Here is a 16,995-nt window from a genome sequence, read left to right as displayed (position 1 = left end):
GGCTGAACAAGCTAACAACAAGTGGCTAAATTATGGGCTTTTTGGAACTTCATGGAACAAATCAGTCATTTGTCAAACTGGGATTCCTGGAACTGCCTTCTGATGAAGATATTCAAAGGTAAGTGAATATTTAGTGTTTTTTTGTAGCTTCTGTTGATGCCAAAATGGCGGCTATTTCTTTGGGTTCTGAGCACCGTTCTCAGATTATTATTTTTCCGTAAAGTTATTATTTATTTATTTTAAATCTGACACAGCGGTTGCATAGAGGATACATTTATCTTTAATTCTGTGGAATACAATTGCATCTTTTATCAATGTTTATTGTGAGTATTTCTGCAAAAATCACTGGATGCTTTGGAATCAAAACATTACTGCACGTAAAACGCGCCAATATATATATGCACATTATCGAACAACACACACAATACATGTATAACATGATGTCCTATGAGTGTCATCTGATGTCGATAATCAAAAGGTTAGTGATTCATTTTATCTATATTTATGCTTTTGTGACTGAAATATCGCTCTGTGTGTTTTTGAATTTGGTGGTCATCTAACGTAAATATAGGTTGTGTTTTCGCTGTAAAACATTTTAAAAATCGGACACGATGGGTAGATTAACAAGATGTTTATCTTTCATTTGCTGTATTGGACTTGTTAAACCCTTTACAATGAAGATCTGTGAAGTTATTTGGATTTTTATGAATTATCTTTGAAAGACAGAGTCCTGAAAAGGGGACGTTTCTTTTTTTGCTGAGTTTATATACACACACACTTATCTACACACATATACACTCTACACACACCCACAGACAGTACCAGTCAAAAGTTTGGAAACATCTACTCATTCAAGGGTTTTTCTTTATTTTTTTACTCTTTTCTACATTGTAGAATAATAGCGAAGACAACACAACTATGAAGTGAGACATGGAATCAAAAAAGTGTTTAACAAAATCAAAATATATTTTAGATTCAAAGTTGCCACCCTTTCCACATTCTTGGCATTTTCTCAACCAGCTTCATGAGGAATGCTTTTCCAACAGTCTTGAAGGAGTTCCCACATATTCTGAGCACTTGTTGGCTGCTTTTCCTTCACTCTCCAGTCCAACTCATCAGACCATCTCAATTGGGTTGAGATCAGGTGATTGTGGAGGCCAGGTCATCTGATACAGCACTCCATCACTCTCCTTGGTCAAATAGGCCTTACACAGCCGCAAACCAGAAGGAATGGTGTATCACTTCAGAATGCTGTGATTGCCATGCTGGTTAAGTGTGCCTTAAATTACAGACAGTGTCACCAGCAAAGGACACCTACACCATCACACCATCTCCTCCATGCTTCACAGTGGGAACCACACACGCGGAGATCATCTGTTCACCTTCTCCGCATCTCTCAAAAGACACAGCGGTTAAATTTGGACACATCAGACCAAAAGAAAGTCTCTTCTTATTGGTGTCCTTTAGTAGTGGTTTCTTTGCAGCAATTTGATCATAAAAGCCTGATTCACGCAGTCTCCTCTGAACAGTTTATGTTGAGATGTGTGTTACTTGAACACTGTGAAGCATTTAATTGGGCTGCAATCTGAGGCTGGTAACTCTAATGAACTTATCCTCTGCAGCAGAGGTAACTCTGGGTCTTCCTTTCCTGTGGCAGTCCTCATGAGCCAGTTTCATCATAGCGCTTGGTTTTTGCGACTGCACTTGAAGAAACTTTCTAAGTTCACGACATCTTCCATATTGACTGACCTTCATGTCATAAAGTAATGATTGCCTGCCGTTTCTCATTGCTTATTTGAGCTGTTCTTGCCATATGGACTTGGTCTTTTACCAAATAAGGCTATCTTCTGTATACCACCTCTACTATATGTCACAACACAACTGATTGGCTCAAACGCATTAAGGAAAGAAATATCACAAATGAACTTAAGGCACATCTGTTAATTGAAATGCATTCCAGGTGACTACCTCATGAAGCTGATTGAGAGAATGCCAAGAGTGTGCAAAGCTATCATCAAGGCACAGGGTGGAGACTTTGAAAAATCTCAAATATGTGTCATTTCATATTTTTGATGTCTTCACTACTAATCTACAATATAAAGAATAAAGAAAAACCCTGGAATGAGTAGGTGTGTCCTCTCACTCCCCCACTGGGGAGGCATCGCCGCTGGACATGGAATAGAAATGGCAGGTGAGTGTGTATCTGCCTCTCACCCAGTGTTGCAGCAGCTGCCAGCCCAGCAGCGTAGGGGTCAGTTCCAGGCGGACCCGTACTGATGATGTAAGGGTTGGGAACAAACGCAGGAGCCAGACCTGATAACACACACAGAGATAGAGGTCAGTGAGACAGGAACACACACAGTCCAAGAACTTTGTCACTGAATAAATTCCCAGAAATGGGTCAGCAGAGCATCATGTTGAACATGTCTTTCACCTAAAACTTACCAATGTGAGATTGCTGTGCTGCTGCCAAGGCGTACTGTTGTTGTTGGGCTGCTGTCAGCTGCTGCAGTGCTAGAGCACTGGGTCTCTGAAACAACTACACACACAGGTTATTTATTACACACACACACACACACACACACACTCTCTACCATTCAAAAGTTTGGGGTCATTGAGAAATGTCCTTGTTTTGTTTTTGTTTTGTTTTAAGAAAATCACATTTTTTTGTCCTTTTAAAATATAATTGATCAGAAATACAGTGTAGACAGTGTGTCTAGTCTGAGAAACAGACACCCCATAAGACGTCAACTGGCAACTTCATTAAATAGTACCTGCAAAACACCAGAAAAACACCACAAGAAAAGATTAAGATGGGCAAAAGGACACTAGACAGAGGAACTCTGCCGAGAAGGCCAGCATCCCGGAACCGCATCTTCACTGTTAACATCGAGACTGGGGTTTTGTGGGTACTATTTAATGAAGCTGCCAGTTGAGGACTTGCGAGTACTTGTCCTCTTGCTCAGTTGCGCACTTGGGCCTCCCACTCCTCTTTCAATTCTGGTTAGAGCCAGTTTGCACTGTTCTGTGACAGAGTAGTACGAGATCTTCAGTTTCTCAGCAATTTCTCGCATGGAATAGCCTTCATTTCTCAGAACAAGAATAGACTGACGAGTTTCAAAAGAAAGCTCTTTGTTTCTGGCCATTTTGAGCTTGTATTCGAACCCACAAATGCTGATGTTCCAGATACACAACTAGTCTAAAGAAGGCCAGTTTTATTGCTTCTTTAAATCAGAACAACAGTTTTCAGCTGTGCTAACAATTGCAAAAGGGCTTTCTAATGATCAATTAGGCCTTTAAAATGATAAACTTGGATTAGCTAACAACGTGCCATTGGAACGCAGGAGTGATGGTTGCTGATAATGGGTCTCTGTACACCGATGTAGATATTCCATTAAAAACCAGCCGTTTCCAGCTACAATAGTCATTTACAACATTAACAATGTCTACACTGTATTTCCGATTAAATTTGATGTTATTTTAATGGACAAAAAAAAAATTTGCTTTTCTTTCCAAAACTACCAGTCAAAAACACCTTCTCATTTTAGGATTTTTCTTTATTTTGACTATTTTCCACATTGTAGAATAATAGTGAAGACATCAAAACTGTGAAATAACACATGGAATCATGTAGGACGGCAGGTAGCCTAGTGGTTAGAGCGTTGGACTAGTAACTGGAAGGTTGCAAGATCGAATCCCTGAGCTGACAAGGTAGAAATCTGTCGTTCTGCCCCTGAACAAGGCCATTAACCCACAGTAGGCCGTCATTGTAAGCAAGATTTTGTTCTTAACTGACTTGCCTAATTAAGTACGTTTTCAAAAAATGTAGTAGCCAAAAATCTGCGTCTAATCAAAATATATTTTATATGAGATTCTTCAAATAGCCACCCTTTGCCTTGATGACAGCATTGCACACTTCACATTCTCTCAACCAGCTTCATGAGGTAATCACATGGAATGCATTTCAATTAACAGGTGTGCCTTGTTAAAAGTTAATTTGTGGAATTTCTTTCCTTCTTAATACGTTTGAGCCAATCAGTTGTGTTGTGACATGGTAGGGGTGGTATACAGAAGAGAGCCCTATTTGGTAACATATTAAGTCCATATCATGGCAAGAACAGCTCAAAAAAGCAAAGAGAAACGAGAGTCCATCATTACTTTAAGACACGTCAGTCAATACGGAAAATGTCAAGAACTTTGAAAGTTTCTTCAAGTGCAGTCGCAAAAACCATCAAGCGCTATGATGAAACTGGCTCTCTTGAGGACCGCCACAGGAAAGGAAGACCCAGAGTTACCACTGCTGCAGAGGATACGTTCATTAGAGTTAACTGCACCTCAGATTGCAGCCCAAATAAATTGCTGCAAAGAAACCACTACTAAAGGAAACCAATAAGTAGAGACTTGCTTGGGCCAAGAAACACGAGCAATGGACATTACACCAGTGGAAATCTTTCCTTTAGTCTGATGAATCCAAATGTGAGATTTTTGGTTCCAACAGCCATGTCTTCTGTGAGACGCAGAGTAGGTGAACGGATGATCTCTGCATGTGTATTTCCCACCATGAAGCATAGAGGAAGAGGTGTGATTTACTTAGAATTCAAAGCACACTTAACCAGCATGGCTACCAACGCATTCTGCAGCGATACGCCATCCCATCTGGTTTGCGCTTAGTGGGACTATCATTTGTTTTTCAACAGGATAATGATCCAACACACCTCCAGGCTGTGTACGAGCTATTTGACCAAGAAGGAGAGTGATGGAGTGCTGCATCAGATGACCTGGCTCCCATAATCCTCCGACCTCAACCAAATTGAGATAGTTTGGGATGAGTCGAACCACCGAGTGAAGGAAAAGCAGCCAACAAGTGCTCAGCATATGTGGGAACTCCATCAGGACTGTTGGAAAAGCATTCCAGGTGAAGCTGGTTGAGAGAACAAGAGCGTGCAATGAAGTCATCAAGGCAAAGGGTGGCTATTTGAAGAATCTCAAATATAAAAAATATTTTTATTTGTTTTTCACTTTTTTGGTGATATTTCATAGTTTTAAGGTCTTCTATATTTATGCTATTTTCTACATTGCAGAATAATATTGAAAACCCCTTAAACGAGTAGGTTTTCTAATACTTTTGACCGGTAGTGTACATACATACACAGTCTGCTCACACCCAGTACTCAACCCTGTACCTTAGAGAGTGCTTCCCTATTTACAGTTATTGAACACTGGTCACTTGAATTATGTTTACATACTGCTTTATCCACTTCATATGATATATCTAAGCAATAAGGCATGATGGCTAATATACCACGGCTAAGGGCTAGTTTATAAACTGGGTGGTTCGAGCCCTGAATGTCGATTGGCTGACAGCAGTGTCATCAGACCGTATACCACCAAAGCATTTCTTGTTATTGCTCTAATTACATTGGCAACCAGGTTTTAATAGCAATAAGGCACCTTGGAGGTTTGTGGTGTATGACCAATATACTACGGCCAAGGGCTGTAACCAGGCACTCCGTGTTGCGTCATGCTTAAGAACAGCCCTTAGCCGTGGTATATTAGCTATATACCACACCCACTCAGCCCTATATAACTACTGCTGTTCACACACAAAATATGTGTATCAACAAATGAAATATTAATTTGATCTGAGTATATACACCAAGGAATATCAATTAGATTAAACTGAGGGATTATTTTTTCTTGAGTGGGTGGCCGGGAGTGGAAACTTAATTACAAATCATTTGTAGACTGCAAATTGACCGCAAGACCAAAGAGACACAAAATTTGACTAAAACAATCATTGCAAACCTTGCTGACATTTGAATACGATCACGTGTCTCTGTATTATACGTGGGAATACATGGGAACAGATTTCCAAAATGAAAATTACAGTGCCTTGCGAAAGTATTCGGGCCCCCTTGAACTTTGCGACCTTTTGCCACATTTCAGGCTTCAAACATAAAGATATAAAACTGTATTTTTTTGTGAAGAATCAACAACAAGTGGGACACAATCATGAAGTGGAACGACATTTATTGGATATTTCAAACTTTTTTAACAAATCAAAAACTGAAAAATTGGGCGTGCAAAATTATTCAGCCCCTTTACTTTCAGTGCAGCAAACTCTCTCCAGAAGTTCAGTGAGGATCTCTGAATGATCCAATGTTGACCTAAATGACTAATGATGATAAATACAATCCACCTGTGTGTAATCAAGTCTCCGTATAAATGCACCTGCAGTGTGATAGACTCAGAGGTCCGTTAAAAGCGCAGAGAGCATCATGAAGAACAAGGAACACACCAGGCAGGTCCAAGATACTGTTGTGAAGAAGTTTAAAGCCGGATTTGGATACAAAAAGATTTCCCAAGCTTTAAACATCCCAAGGAGCACTGTGCAAGCGATAATATTGAAATGGAAGGAGTATCAGACCACTGCAAATCTACCAAGACCTGGCCGTCCCTCTAAACTTTCAGCTCATACAAGGAGAAGACTGATCAGAGATGCAGCCAAGAGGCCCATGATCACTCTGGATGAACTGCAGAGATCTACAGCTGAGGTGGGAGACTCTGTCCATAGGACAACAATCAGTCGTATATTGCACAAATCTGGCCTTTATGGAAGAGTGGCAAGAAGAAAGACATTTCTTAAAGATATCCATAAAAAGTGTTGTTTAAAGTTTGCCACAAGCCACCTGGGAGACACACCAAACATGTGGAAGAAGCGGCTCTGGTCAGATGAAACCAAAATTGAACTTTTTGGCAACAATGCAAAACATTATGTTTGGCGTAAAAGCAACACAGCTCATCACCATGAACACACCATCCCCACTGTCAAACATGGTGGTGGCAGCATCATGGTTTGGGCCTGCTTTTCTTCAGCAGGGACAGGGAAGATGGTTAAAATTGATGGGAAGATGGATGGAGCCAAATACAGGACCATTCTGGAAGAAAACCTGATGGAGTCTGCAAAAGACCTGAGACTGGGACGGAGATGTCTTCCAACAAGACACTGATCCAAAACATAAAGCAAAATCTACAATGGAATGGTTCAAAAATAAACATATCCAGGTGTTAGAATGGCCAAGTCAAAGTCCAGACCTGAATTCAATCGAGAATCTGTGGAAAGAACTGAGAACTGCTGTTCACAAATGCTCTCCATCCAACCTCACTGAGCTTGAGCTGTTTTCCAAGGAGGAATGGGAAAAAATTTCAGTCTCTCGATGTGCAAAACTGATAGAGACATACCCCAAGAGACTTACAGCTGTAATCGCAGCAAAAGGTGGCGCTACAAAGTATTAACTTAAGGGGGCTGAATAATTTTGCACGCCCAATTTTTCAGTTTTTGATTTGTAAAAAAAGTTTGAAATATCCAATAAATGTCGTTCCACTTCATGATTGTGTCCCACTTGTTGATTCTTCAAAAAAAATACAGTTTTATATCTTTATGTTTGAAGCCTGAAATGTGGCAAAAGGTCGCAAAGTTCAAGGGGGCCGAATACTTTCGCAAGGCACTGTACTTGGAGCTGATTTCATGGTGTTTAACAGTCTTCTGTCCAACAAATAAAAACACCCGCAGCCCAAAGTGGGCTTTAGTAGTCCAGGAGTCCATGGTGGTCATCATCATACCCCACACACACACACACCTGTTGTTGGTTGCTGTAGTCAAACAGCCCCACGGTGGGCTGCGAGTCCATGGCCATCTGGGAGTTGTAGTCAAACTGCAGAGGCTCCATCACAGACTCCATGGTATCCATGGTAACGCCCTGTTCCACACCAGAGAAGTCCTCTTGGGGTTTGGGACCCCCACCTCCTCCCATGGGGACCATACCTTCCCCTCCTACACATCCCCCTACACCCCCCATCATGTCAGTGTCTGTCCCCGCAGGCTGCATCTGGCCTTGACGACTGAAGAGAGGAAAGAGAGCAGGAGAGAACATGGGGAGGGAGGTGTGTGTGAGAATGTGTGTGTGCTGGTGTGAGTGCCGGTGTGAGTGAATGTGTGTGCCGGTGTGAGTGAACGTGTGTATGCTGGTGTGTGTGCCGGTGTGAGTGAACGTGTGTGTGCCGGTGTGAGTGAACGTGTGTGTGCCGGTGTGAGTGAACGTGTGTGTGCCGGTGTGAGTGAACGTGTGTGTGCCGGTGTGAGTGAACGTGTGTGTGCCGGTGTGAGTGAACGTGTGTGTGCCGGTGTGAGTGAACGTGTGTGTGCCGGTGTGAGTGAACGTGTGTGTGCCGGTGTGAGTGAACGTGTGTGTGCCGGTGTGAGTGAACGTGTGTGTGCCGGTGTGAGTGAACGTGTGTGTGCCGGTGTGAGTGAACGTGTGTGTGCCGGTGTGAGTGAACGTGTGTATGCTGGTGTGTGTGCCAGTGTGAGTGAACGCGTGTATGCTGGTGTGTGTGCCGGTGTGAGTGAACGCGTGTATGCTGGTGTGTGTGCCGGTGTGAGTGAACGCATGTATGCTGGTGTGTGTGCCGGTGTGAGTGAACGCATGTATGCTGGTGTGTGTGCCGGTGTGAGTGAACGCATGTATGCTGGTGTGTGTGCCGGTGTGAGTGAACGCATGTATGCTGGTGTGTGTGCCGGTGTGAGTGAACGTATGTATGCTGGTGTGTGTGCCGGTGTGAGTGAACGTGTGTATGCTGGTGTGTGTGCCGGTGTGAGTGAACGTATGTATGCTGCTGTGTGTGCCGGTGTGAGTGAACGTGTGTATGCTGGTGTGTGTGCCGGTGTGAGTGAACGTGTGTATGCTGGTGTGTGTGCCGGTGTGAGTGAACGTATGTATGCTGGTGTGTGTGTGTGAATGTGTGTGTACCTGTACTCTTTGACGTCCACGTCCAGGCCATTCTGCACAGGGAGCCCATTAGGGTTGATGACATCACTGATGACATCATTCTCTCCCTCCGTCATCTCGAGTTTCTCTACTTCAAACGCGGCCTTAGGTTTCTCCCTCTTCTCATCCTCCACCTCTCCATCCCTCGGGCCCTGTCAGAGGGAGAGCGAGGGATAGAGATGTAAAAGTCGATGGATGGACAGATTGAGAACATTGTGATTGAGAGATGTATCACTGTCCTTTTACTGATCAGAGGATGAGATCGATAGAGGAGTGCAGGAAGGAATGAACCAGTAAGATGGAGGGAGTCCAGGTTCAGACTACAATAGAACCTAGCGCAGGAGTCCAGGTTCAGACTACAATAGAACCTAGCGCAGTAACCAGGTTCAGACTACAATAGAACCTAGCGTAGGAGTCCAGGTTCAGACTACAATAGAACCTAGCGTAGGAGTCCAGGTTCAGACTACAATAGAACCTAGCGTAGGAGTCCAGGTTCAGACTACAATAGAACCTAGTGCAGGAGTCCAGGTTCAGACTACAATAGAACCTAGCGCAGGAGTCCAGGTTCAGACTACAATAGAACCTAGCGCAGTAGACCAGGTTCAGACTACAATAGAACCTAGCGTAGGAGTCCAGGTTCAGACTACAATAGAACCTAGCGCAGTAGACCAGGTTCAGACTACAATAGAACCTAGCGCAGTAGACCAGGTTCAGACTACAATAGAACCTAGCGCAGTAGACCAGGTTCAGACTACAATAGAACCTAGCGCAGTAGACCAGGTTCAGACTACAATAGAACCTAGCGCAGTAGACCAGGTTCAGACTACAATAGAACCTAGCGCAGTAGACCAGGTTCAGACTACAATAGAACCTAGCGCAGTAGACCAGGTTCAGACTACAATAGAACCTAGCGCAGTAGACCAGGTTCAGACTACAATAGAACCTAGCGCAGTAGACCAGGTTCAGACTACAATAGAACCTAGCGCAGTAGACCAGGTTCAGACTACAATAGAACCTAGCGCAGGAGTCCAGGTTTCAGACTACAATAGAACCTAGCGCAGTAGACCAGGTTCAGACTACAATAGAACCTAGCGCAGTAGACCAGGTTCAGACTACAATAGAACCAGGTTCAGTGCAGCGCAGTAGACCAGGTTCAGACTACAATAGAACCTAGCGCAGGAGTCCAGGTTCAGACTACAATAGAACCTAGCGCAGGAGTCCAGGTTCAGACTACAATAGAACCTAGCGCAGGAGTCCAGGTTCAGACTACAATAGAACCTAGTGTAGGAGTCCAGTTTGTCAGTGATAAAATTGAGTTGGTTATAGTGATAGATGAATGATAGTGAAAACGGGTTTAGGCTACTTACATAGGGTCCCTTGCGAAGGCACGAGTCCAGTTTTTCGGCAGGAGAGGAGGAGAGGACGTACTCTACCATACTGACTCCTAAACCCCCACTCTCTGACCGCGGTGACATCACTGACCCGCCCACTTCCCCGCCGCTATGGAACCCACCGCCAGGCCGACGGGACACCATGATTGGCTGAGATACCGAGTGGTCTGGGGAGGGGAAATTAGAGAGCACCCTACCGTCAGTCTCCAAACACGCACACATTAGGCTGGGCACTGAGACTTTGGTGTGTTGACCCATTGGTGTTTTAATCCTGGGACTGGGCCCACCCTCTGTCTTACCTGTGGCCCCCCACGCACTGTCCCTCCACTGGTCCAGAAAGATCCCTTTTGGTCCGTCTTTCCCCGCTTCATCACTCTCCCAAAACTTCTTACCTGTCAGAAGCTGCTATAGAGGAGAGACAGGAGCGAAACATCGAAAGGGACAGCGAGAGAAACAGAAAGAGAAATATGAAGTGTAAGGACATTTTCCTCAATGTCTTCGCTATATAACTACCAAGATAACTGCTAGCTAACATTACAATGCTGAAGATTCCTACAGCAGCTGGATGTGCTGTATGACAGGACACTATTCTGGGTTTCAGTCTTCCTACCACCACATGGCCTTTGGTAAGCTGTGTCTACAGTCCTCAAACTACTTGACCTCTAACACCTGACCCCTTACCTCTCCCATGGCACGCCCCTCTAGAGCCAGGGCCTGGAAGTCATGGTTCAGCTCATCCATCGACCGCACCTACAGAAAGAGACAAGATTAGAGTAACACACACACCCACACACAGACAAGTGTAGAGTAACACACACCTACAGACAGAGACAAGTTTAGAGTAACACACACATCCCAACAGAAAGACAAGGTAGAGCATCAAACATCTACAGACAGACAATGTTAGAGTACCACACACATAATCAGCCCTACTGAGAGGCAAGGTTACACATACACAGAGCAACAGAGAGAGACGGTCGGTAAAGACTAACGGTATACACTCACACACATTAACCCAGACTATTTTCTGATTTTATACACACACACACACTTAGTACCTGGCTGTCGTGGATGTTATCCCCAATGGGCCAGCGATGTTTCCCAGGCTGCTCTCCGTGCTGCCGCTGGAAGAAGTAATCCACCATGGCATCATCCTGAGACCGTCCGGCACCCGCCACGCCCTGTGACACAGGCACACTTAGCTAACGCCTCTGGCCCCGCCGGTTTTGCACCAAAAACTACACTGCTCAAAAAAATAAAGGGAACACTAAAATAACACATCCTAGATCTGAATGAATGAAATATTCTTATTAAATACTTTTTTCTTTACATAGTTGAATGTGCTGACAACAAAATCACACAAGTTATCAATGGAAATCAAATTTATCAACCCATGGAGCCCTGGATTTGGAGTCACACTGAAAATTAAAGTGGAAAACCACACTACAGGCTGATCCAACTTTGATGTAATGTCCTTAAAACAAGTCCAAATTATGCTCAGTAGTGTGTGTGGCCTCCACGTGCCTGTATGACCTCCCTACAACGCCTGGGCATGCTCCTGATGAGGTGGCGGATGGTCTCCTGAAGGATCTCCTCCCAGACCTGGACTAAAGCATCCGCCAACTCCTGGACAGTCTGTGGTGCAACGTGGCGTTGGTGGATGGAGCGAGACATGATGTCCCAGATGTGCTCAATTGGATTCAGGTCTGGGGAAACAGGCGGGCCAGTCCATAGCATCAATGCCTTCCTCTTGCAGGAACTGCTGACACACTTCAGCCACATGAGGTCTAGCATTGTCTTGCATTAGGAGGAACCCAGGGCCAACCGCACCAGCATATGGTCTCACAAGGGGTCTGAGGATCTCATCTCGGTACCTAATGGCAGTCAGGCTACCTCTGGCGAGCACATGGAGGGCTGTGCAGCCCCCCAAAGAAATGCCACCCCACACCATGACTGACCCACCGCCAAACCGGTCATGCTGGAGGATGTTGCAGGCAGCAGAACGTTCTCCAAGGCGTCTCCAGACTCTGTCACATGTGCTCAGTGTGAACCTGCTTTCATCTGTGAAGAGCACAGGGCGCTAATTGCGAATTTGCCAATCTTGGTGTTCTCTGGCAAATGCCAAACGTCCTGCACGGTGTTGGGCTGTAAAGCACAACCCCCACATGTGGACGTCGGGCCCTCATACCACCCTCATGGAGTCTGTTTCTGACCAGTTGAGCAGACACATGCACATTTGTGGCCTGCTGGAGGTCATTTTGCAGGGCTCTAGCAGTGCTCCTCCTGCTCCTCCTTGCACAAGGGTGGAGGTAGCGGTCCTGCTGCTGGGTTTTTGCCCTCCTACGGCCTCCTCCACGTCTCCTGATGTACTGGCCTGTCTCCTGGTAGCGCCTCCATGCTCTGGACACTACGCTGACAGACACAGCAAACCTTCTTGCCACAGCTCACATTGATGTGCCATCCTGGATGAGCTGCACTACCTGAGCCACTTGTGTGGGTTGTAGACTCCATCTCATGCTACCCTTAGGGTGAAAGCACCGCCAGCCTTCAAAAGTGACCAAAACATCAGCCAGGAAGCATAGGAACTGAGAAGTGGTCTGTGGTCACCACCTGCAGAACCACTCCTTTATTAGGGGTGTCTTGCTAATTGCCTATAATTTCCACCTGTTGTCTATTCCATTTGCACAACAGCATGTGACATTTATTGTCAATCGGTGTTGCTTCCTAAGTGGACAGTTTAATTTGTGTGAGTGTGACTGACTTGGAGTTACTTTGTGTTGTTTAAGTGTTCCCTTTCTTTTTTTGAGCAGTGTATTAATTTGTCTGCACGTGTGACATGTAATGTATAAATAGGAGACATGTTTGTATTGGTGTCTACCGACTATATGCGGTTGTATCCATCTCCACCTTTACCTGTTGGCTAGGGGACGGGGCATGTGGGGTTTGTCCGGCCGGGGGGGCGTGTCCTCCGCTGCTCAGCACCACAGGCATGCTGGGAGTTGAAGTTCTGAGGTGGGGGCTGAATGAGTCCTGCCAGAGCACTGCTTTACCCTTCAACACACACACACTGCTCATTCCACCAAGGCCTGGGGAGAAGAGGGAGACACACACACACACACATTGTTAGTGACACACACACCTCCAATACACATGAGCTACACTCCTTTCAACACAATCTGGAACACACATACACATTTGCAGGGACTGGAATGAATCAACATTTATGTCCACCAGCCAGTGGAGTCAACTTGCAGAACATAAATTACAACATATTCTAAGTTTGGGCTCCCTAAACCTGTTCCTGGAGAGTTACCGTCCAATAGATATTCACTCCAACCCTAATCTAACACATCCGATTCTAATAATTATCTGGTTGATAAGGTGAATCAGGTAAGCAACAACTGGGGTTGGGGAAAACCTATTTTTCATACCCAGCATTTTGCAAATCACCCACAGTGTCATAAATAAATAACACACACGCTAAAACTGGGGTCAAATTCCATCTCGACAATACTTTGTCAATTCATGACTCGTGTGGGGGATTTCCACGTTCGATTTAACTGATAGACTAGAGTTTGAAATGGATCTGAAGCCTGACATCACCACTTGCCCATTCCCTTTCAGTAGTAATAGATTATCTAAACCGCTTGTCAAACTTATTCCACGGAGGGGCAAGTGTCTTCAGGTTATCTTTCTTCCCTTGTACTTTTGATTGATTAATTAAGGTCATTGATTACTAAGGAACTTCCCTCACCTGGTTGTCGAGGTCTTAATCGAAAGAAAAACCAGCAGACACTAGGCCCTCTATATAATTAGATTGACACCACTGATCTAAAGGTAAATAGGTATCGTAGGTGGGTAACATTAGAAGTCTGGTGTATTTCATCTTATGTGGCCTACATGACATGCTAGACAGAAACCCATTTTGATACAGTTTACTCCACATGATTCTGCAGCAAATGCTTGCATTGTCATATTTCAGGAGGCACGCCTGTTTCTTATACATGTTCTACTATAGACTCAGATGGCTTGGATATATGAACCTACTTATGTTCAACAACTGTATTAAGGGCATCACTTGTCTTGATCAGTAGACCATAGGAACATTGACTACAGGGTTGTGCAATGTTCCTATAGGAATATATTCTGTAGTGCAAACATGCTTTTCTAACATACGTCAGTTGTAATTAAGACATCTGCAACATTCCACAACATTGTGTCCTGCTGAACGCAGCCCAGCCAGGGGTGTATTCATTAGTTACAGACCATTGCAAAACGTTTTGCAACAGACCGAACCGTTTACTCTAGGTACCAAATGGAAGCAAACAGAACCAAACAGCGAGGGACATACCTCAATTTTTCCACTTGGAGAAGATGGTTTCCCAACAGCCTACACCTCAGGTGATGTGGATTCCACCCACTCAACAGGCGAGGAGTGTGTTCAGTGGTAAGGTATTTTCTATCTAGACAACCAGGTGGTCTGCTTCTGTTTCCATGTTTTATTTATCATTGAACCTCAACCTCTGTCTGAATCATAAGGCCTTGTACTGATACACAGATGGAGAGGAAGAGAAGTCTTGGGAAATACAGCCTGAATTTGTCAAATCGCAAAACTCTTCTCTCTACCTCAAACACACCATCATGGTTCCGAGGTGTACACACACCTATCAACCACAGACACACTACAATGAGCAGACGCCTCCATGCATTGAGCTATACCGTAACGAACACGCCCCCCTCTGCAGGTATCATTAGCTAGCCAGCAAGCTAGGTCCTGCCATCCAGACAACGCTTCAAGACAGCCACTTGAAATAAAATATATATATATATAAAAATACCCCCAGTTGCATGAAAATAGCATTAAAGTATGTTATTCCATGCAAGCAGACAACAATGGTTTATGCCATGTTAGACATGTAACATTAGCTACCGATTTGGAAACACCCGGAAATCAGTACCACAGTCTCTTGTTCATCACGCTCGAGTCGTTGTGTTCGCCACCCGGAAATAGGCATTGTTGGCTCTAACTGGGTTAATCATTATTTAATACCAGGGATCGATTATCACCGCGATCTACTGTCCTGTCCACCCGTGCCAGAACAAAAGCGGAACGTAGTTTTGTGTGGCAGCTTGCTAGCGTTAGCTGTCAGTCGCTGAGGCACAACATCCAACTAGCTAACTAAACAAAACAATGAGGCCATTTAGGCATAAATGGACGTAAGCAAATTAGTTCGTCTGGTTTTGACATATAGCTAGTTAACTATGTTCTCCGTGTAAGGAAGTGTTCGCTAGCCGAATAACGTTAACTAGCTAAAGTCGCATGCCAACCACGGAACTGGTTTCAGTAGCGAGCTAACGTTACCCATTTACCAACAATACACGGCCTCCAAGCCAGAGACCTGTTCAGCCCAGTCCGACACTGGCCAAACCAGGCTCCAACACCTCCTCGCTGGATCGCACACACCGGTGACCCGTTACTAGTACCAGGAGGGGCACGAGAAGAGCGCTGTCTCCATGACGCGGATATAAGCTAGCTAACAAAGGCCTGAGCTGTCTGGCAAAGAGCGGAAGACAGCAACACAACCGGAGGCAGGGGAGGGAGGCGACAACACAGCCGTTAAAATAACACCCAGAACTCTCGTTCCGGTCCGGTAAAGACAATCAACCGGGTGATGTGTGGTTTAATGCGTCTAGAGTGTTTCTGTGCCCACGGGAGAGGGCTACTTACAGGCGGAGAGGGCAGATGGTCGCAGATTTCAGCCCCGGTTCTCTTTCCAGACTTCCAAGCTTTCACTCCAACAACATGGCGGCTCGGAGGGACTCAGAGACAGGCTGACGCGCTGCATCATGGGAACGGAAGATGGCGAGAGCGGAGCGCGTGCGGTTCATTGCGCCAACCGTTTCACCACTGCCAGTCCTTTGTTATGTGGCTTTGTTGACATGATGTATTCTATCTCACAATCGACAAAAATACAATAATAACCTAAAAATAAACTAAGAAATATACGAATAATTAAATATCAAAAACACTGGTTAGGTAAATCTGGACAGTTTATTCCCAGTCCCAGATCCCCTGGGCTGATGTTCCCCTATAATAAACATAAACATATAATAAACATACTGCTATTCCGGTTGGTACAGCATGTTCAGCGGACTATGACCGTAATGGATGGAGTCCAGCCGCAGCCACGGCAACGTGCTGAGACACAAAGACCCAGAGGGTGTTCAAGAGGCTGGATCTGGATGCTCTGCTAGACTGGTGGAATGTAAACCAACCAACAGCCATAGTGAAAAGTAGGGTGTAGCCTGTAACAACCAAATAAATTACAATTCAATAGTGAAGCTAGTCGAGTGTGTTACTGTCACTAAAATAAAGTAAACCAGGGATGGGCAACTGATGGTGTGGGGCCCACAAAAACCCCAAACTTATCATGAGGGGCCACAGTCAGGGTCGGTTCCAGGCAAGTGACAAGTGGTTTTATTGATTTTGGTAGTCATTCCTAGTCAGATATCATATTAACATGAAATAAGTCATGACAAAATGTGTAAAATTGCAGAAAATTAATTTTAAAATGGGAGTTTTCACTCAAGAGTGGGGCAACTGAAATTGCTGCACAGATTTAGAGCTAATTTCACACAATTATATGCATTTTGCCATAGAGTGGAGAGAAATTTTGAAGTTGTTAATATGATATCTGAGTGAGAGTGACTAACAAAATCATTGGGGTCCCCCTGGTCGGTAATTAGACCATGATTGCTACAAGGTTAGATAGCTG

At 44.7% G+C, this 16,995-nt stretch overlaps 1 protein-coding gene across 4 annotated transcripts in view; it reads right to left on the bottom strand.

The window, feature by feature from the left end:
* pum1 (pumilio RNA-binding family member 1) overlaps window positions 1–16,055 on the bottom strand; it is a 36,613-nt gene extending 20,558 nt beyond the window's left edge. For 2 of the 4 annotated variants that reach the window (XM_064983294.1, XM_064983296.1), the window contains exons 1-10: window positions 15,948–16,055; window positions 13,133–13,305; window positions 11,278–11,400; window positions 10,901–10,969; window positions 10,519–10,624; window positions 10,196–10,386; window positions 8,811–8,980; window positions 7,641–7,902; window positions 2,446–2,539; window positions 2,215–2,313 (exon numbers count right to left, since the gene is read on the bottom strand). In XM_064983294.1, coding sequence (XP_064839366.1) covers window positions 2,215–2,313; window positions 2,446–2,539; window positions 7,641–7,902; window positions 8,811–8,980; window positions 10,196–10,386; window positions 10,519–10,624; window positions 10,901–10,969; window positions 11,278–11,400; window positions 13,133–13,294 — 1,276 coding nt within the window. In that variant the 5' untranslated portion in view covers window positions 13,295–13,305; window positions 15,948–16,055. The remainder of the gene's footprint in view (window positions 1–2,214; window positions 2,314–2,445; window positions 2,540–7,640; window positions 7,903–8,810; window positions 8,981–10,195; window positions 10,387–10,518; window positions 10,625–10,900; window positions 10,970–11,277; window positions 11,401–13,132; window positions 13,306–15,947) is intronic. The other 2 variants (XM_064983295.1, XM_064983297.1) reach the window with 1 other exon arrangement.
* Between the last annotated feature and the right edge of the window lie 940 nt (window positions 16,056–16,995).

The sequence above is a fragment of the Oncorhynchus masou genome, chromosome 13, assembly GCF_036934945.1.
Source record: "Oncorhynchus masou masou isolate Uvic2021 chromosome 13, UVic_Omas_1.1, whole genome shotgun sequence".
Lineage (NCBI taxonomy): Eukaryota > Metazoa > Chordata > Actinopteri > Salmoniformes > Salmonidae > Oncorhynchus > Oncorhynchus masou.
Note: the sequence above shows the minus strand (reverse complement) of the source record. Positions and strands in the feature narration are given on the sequence as shown.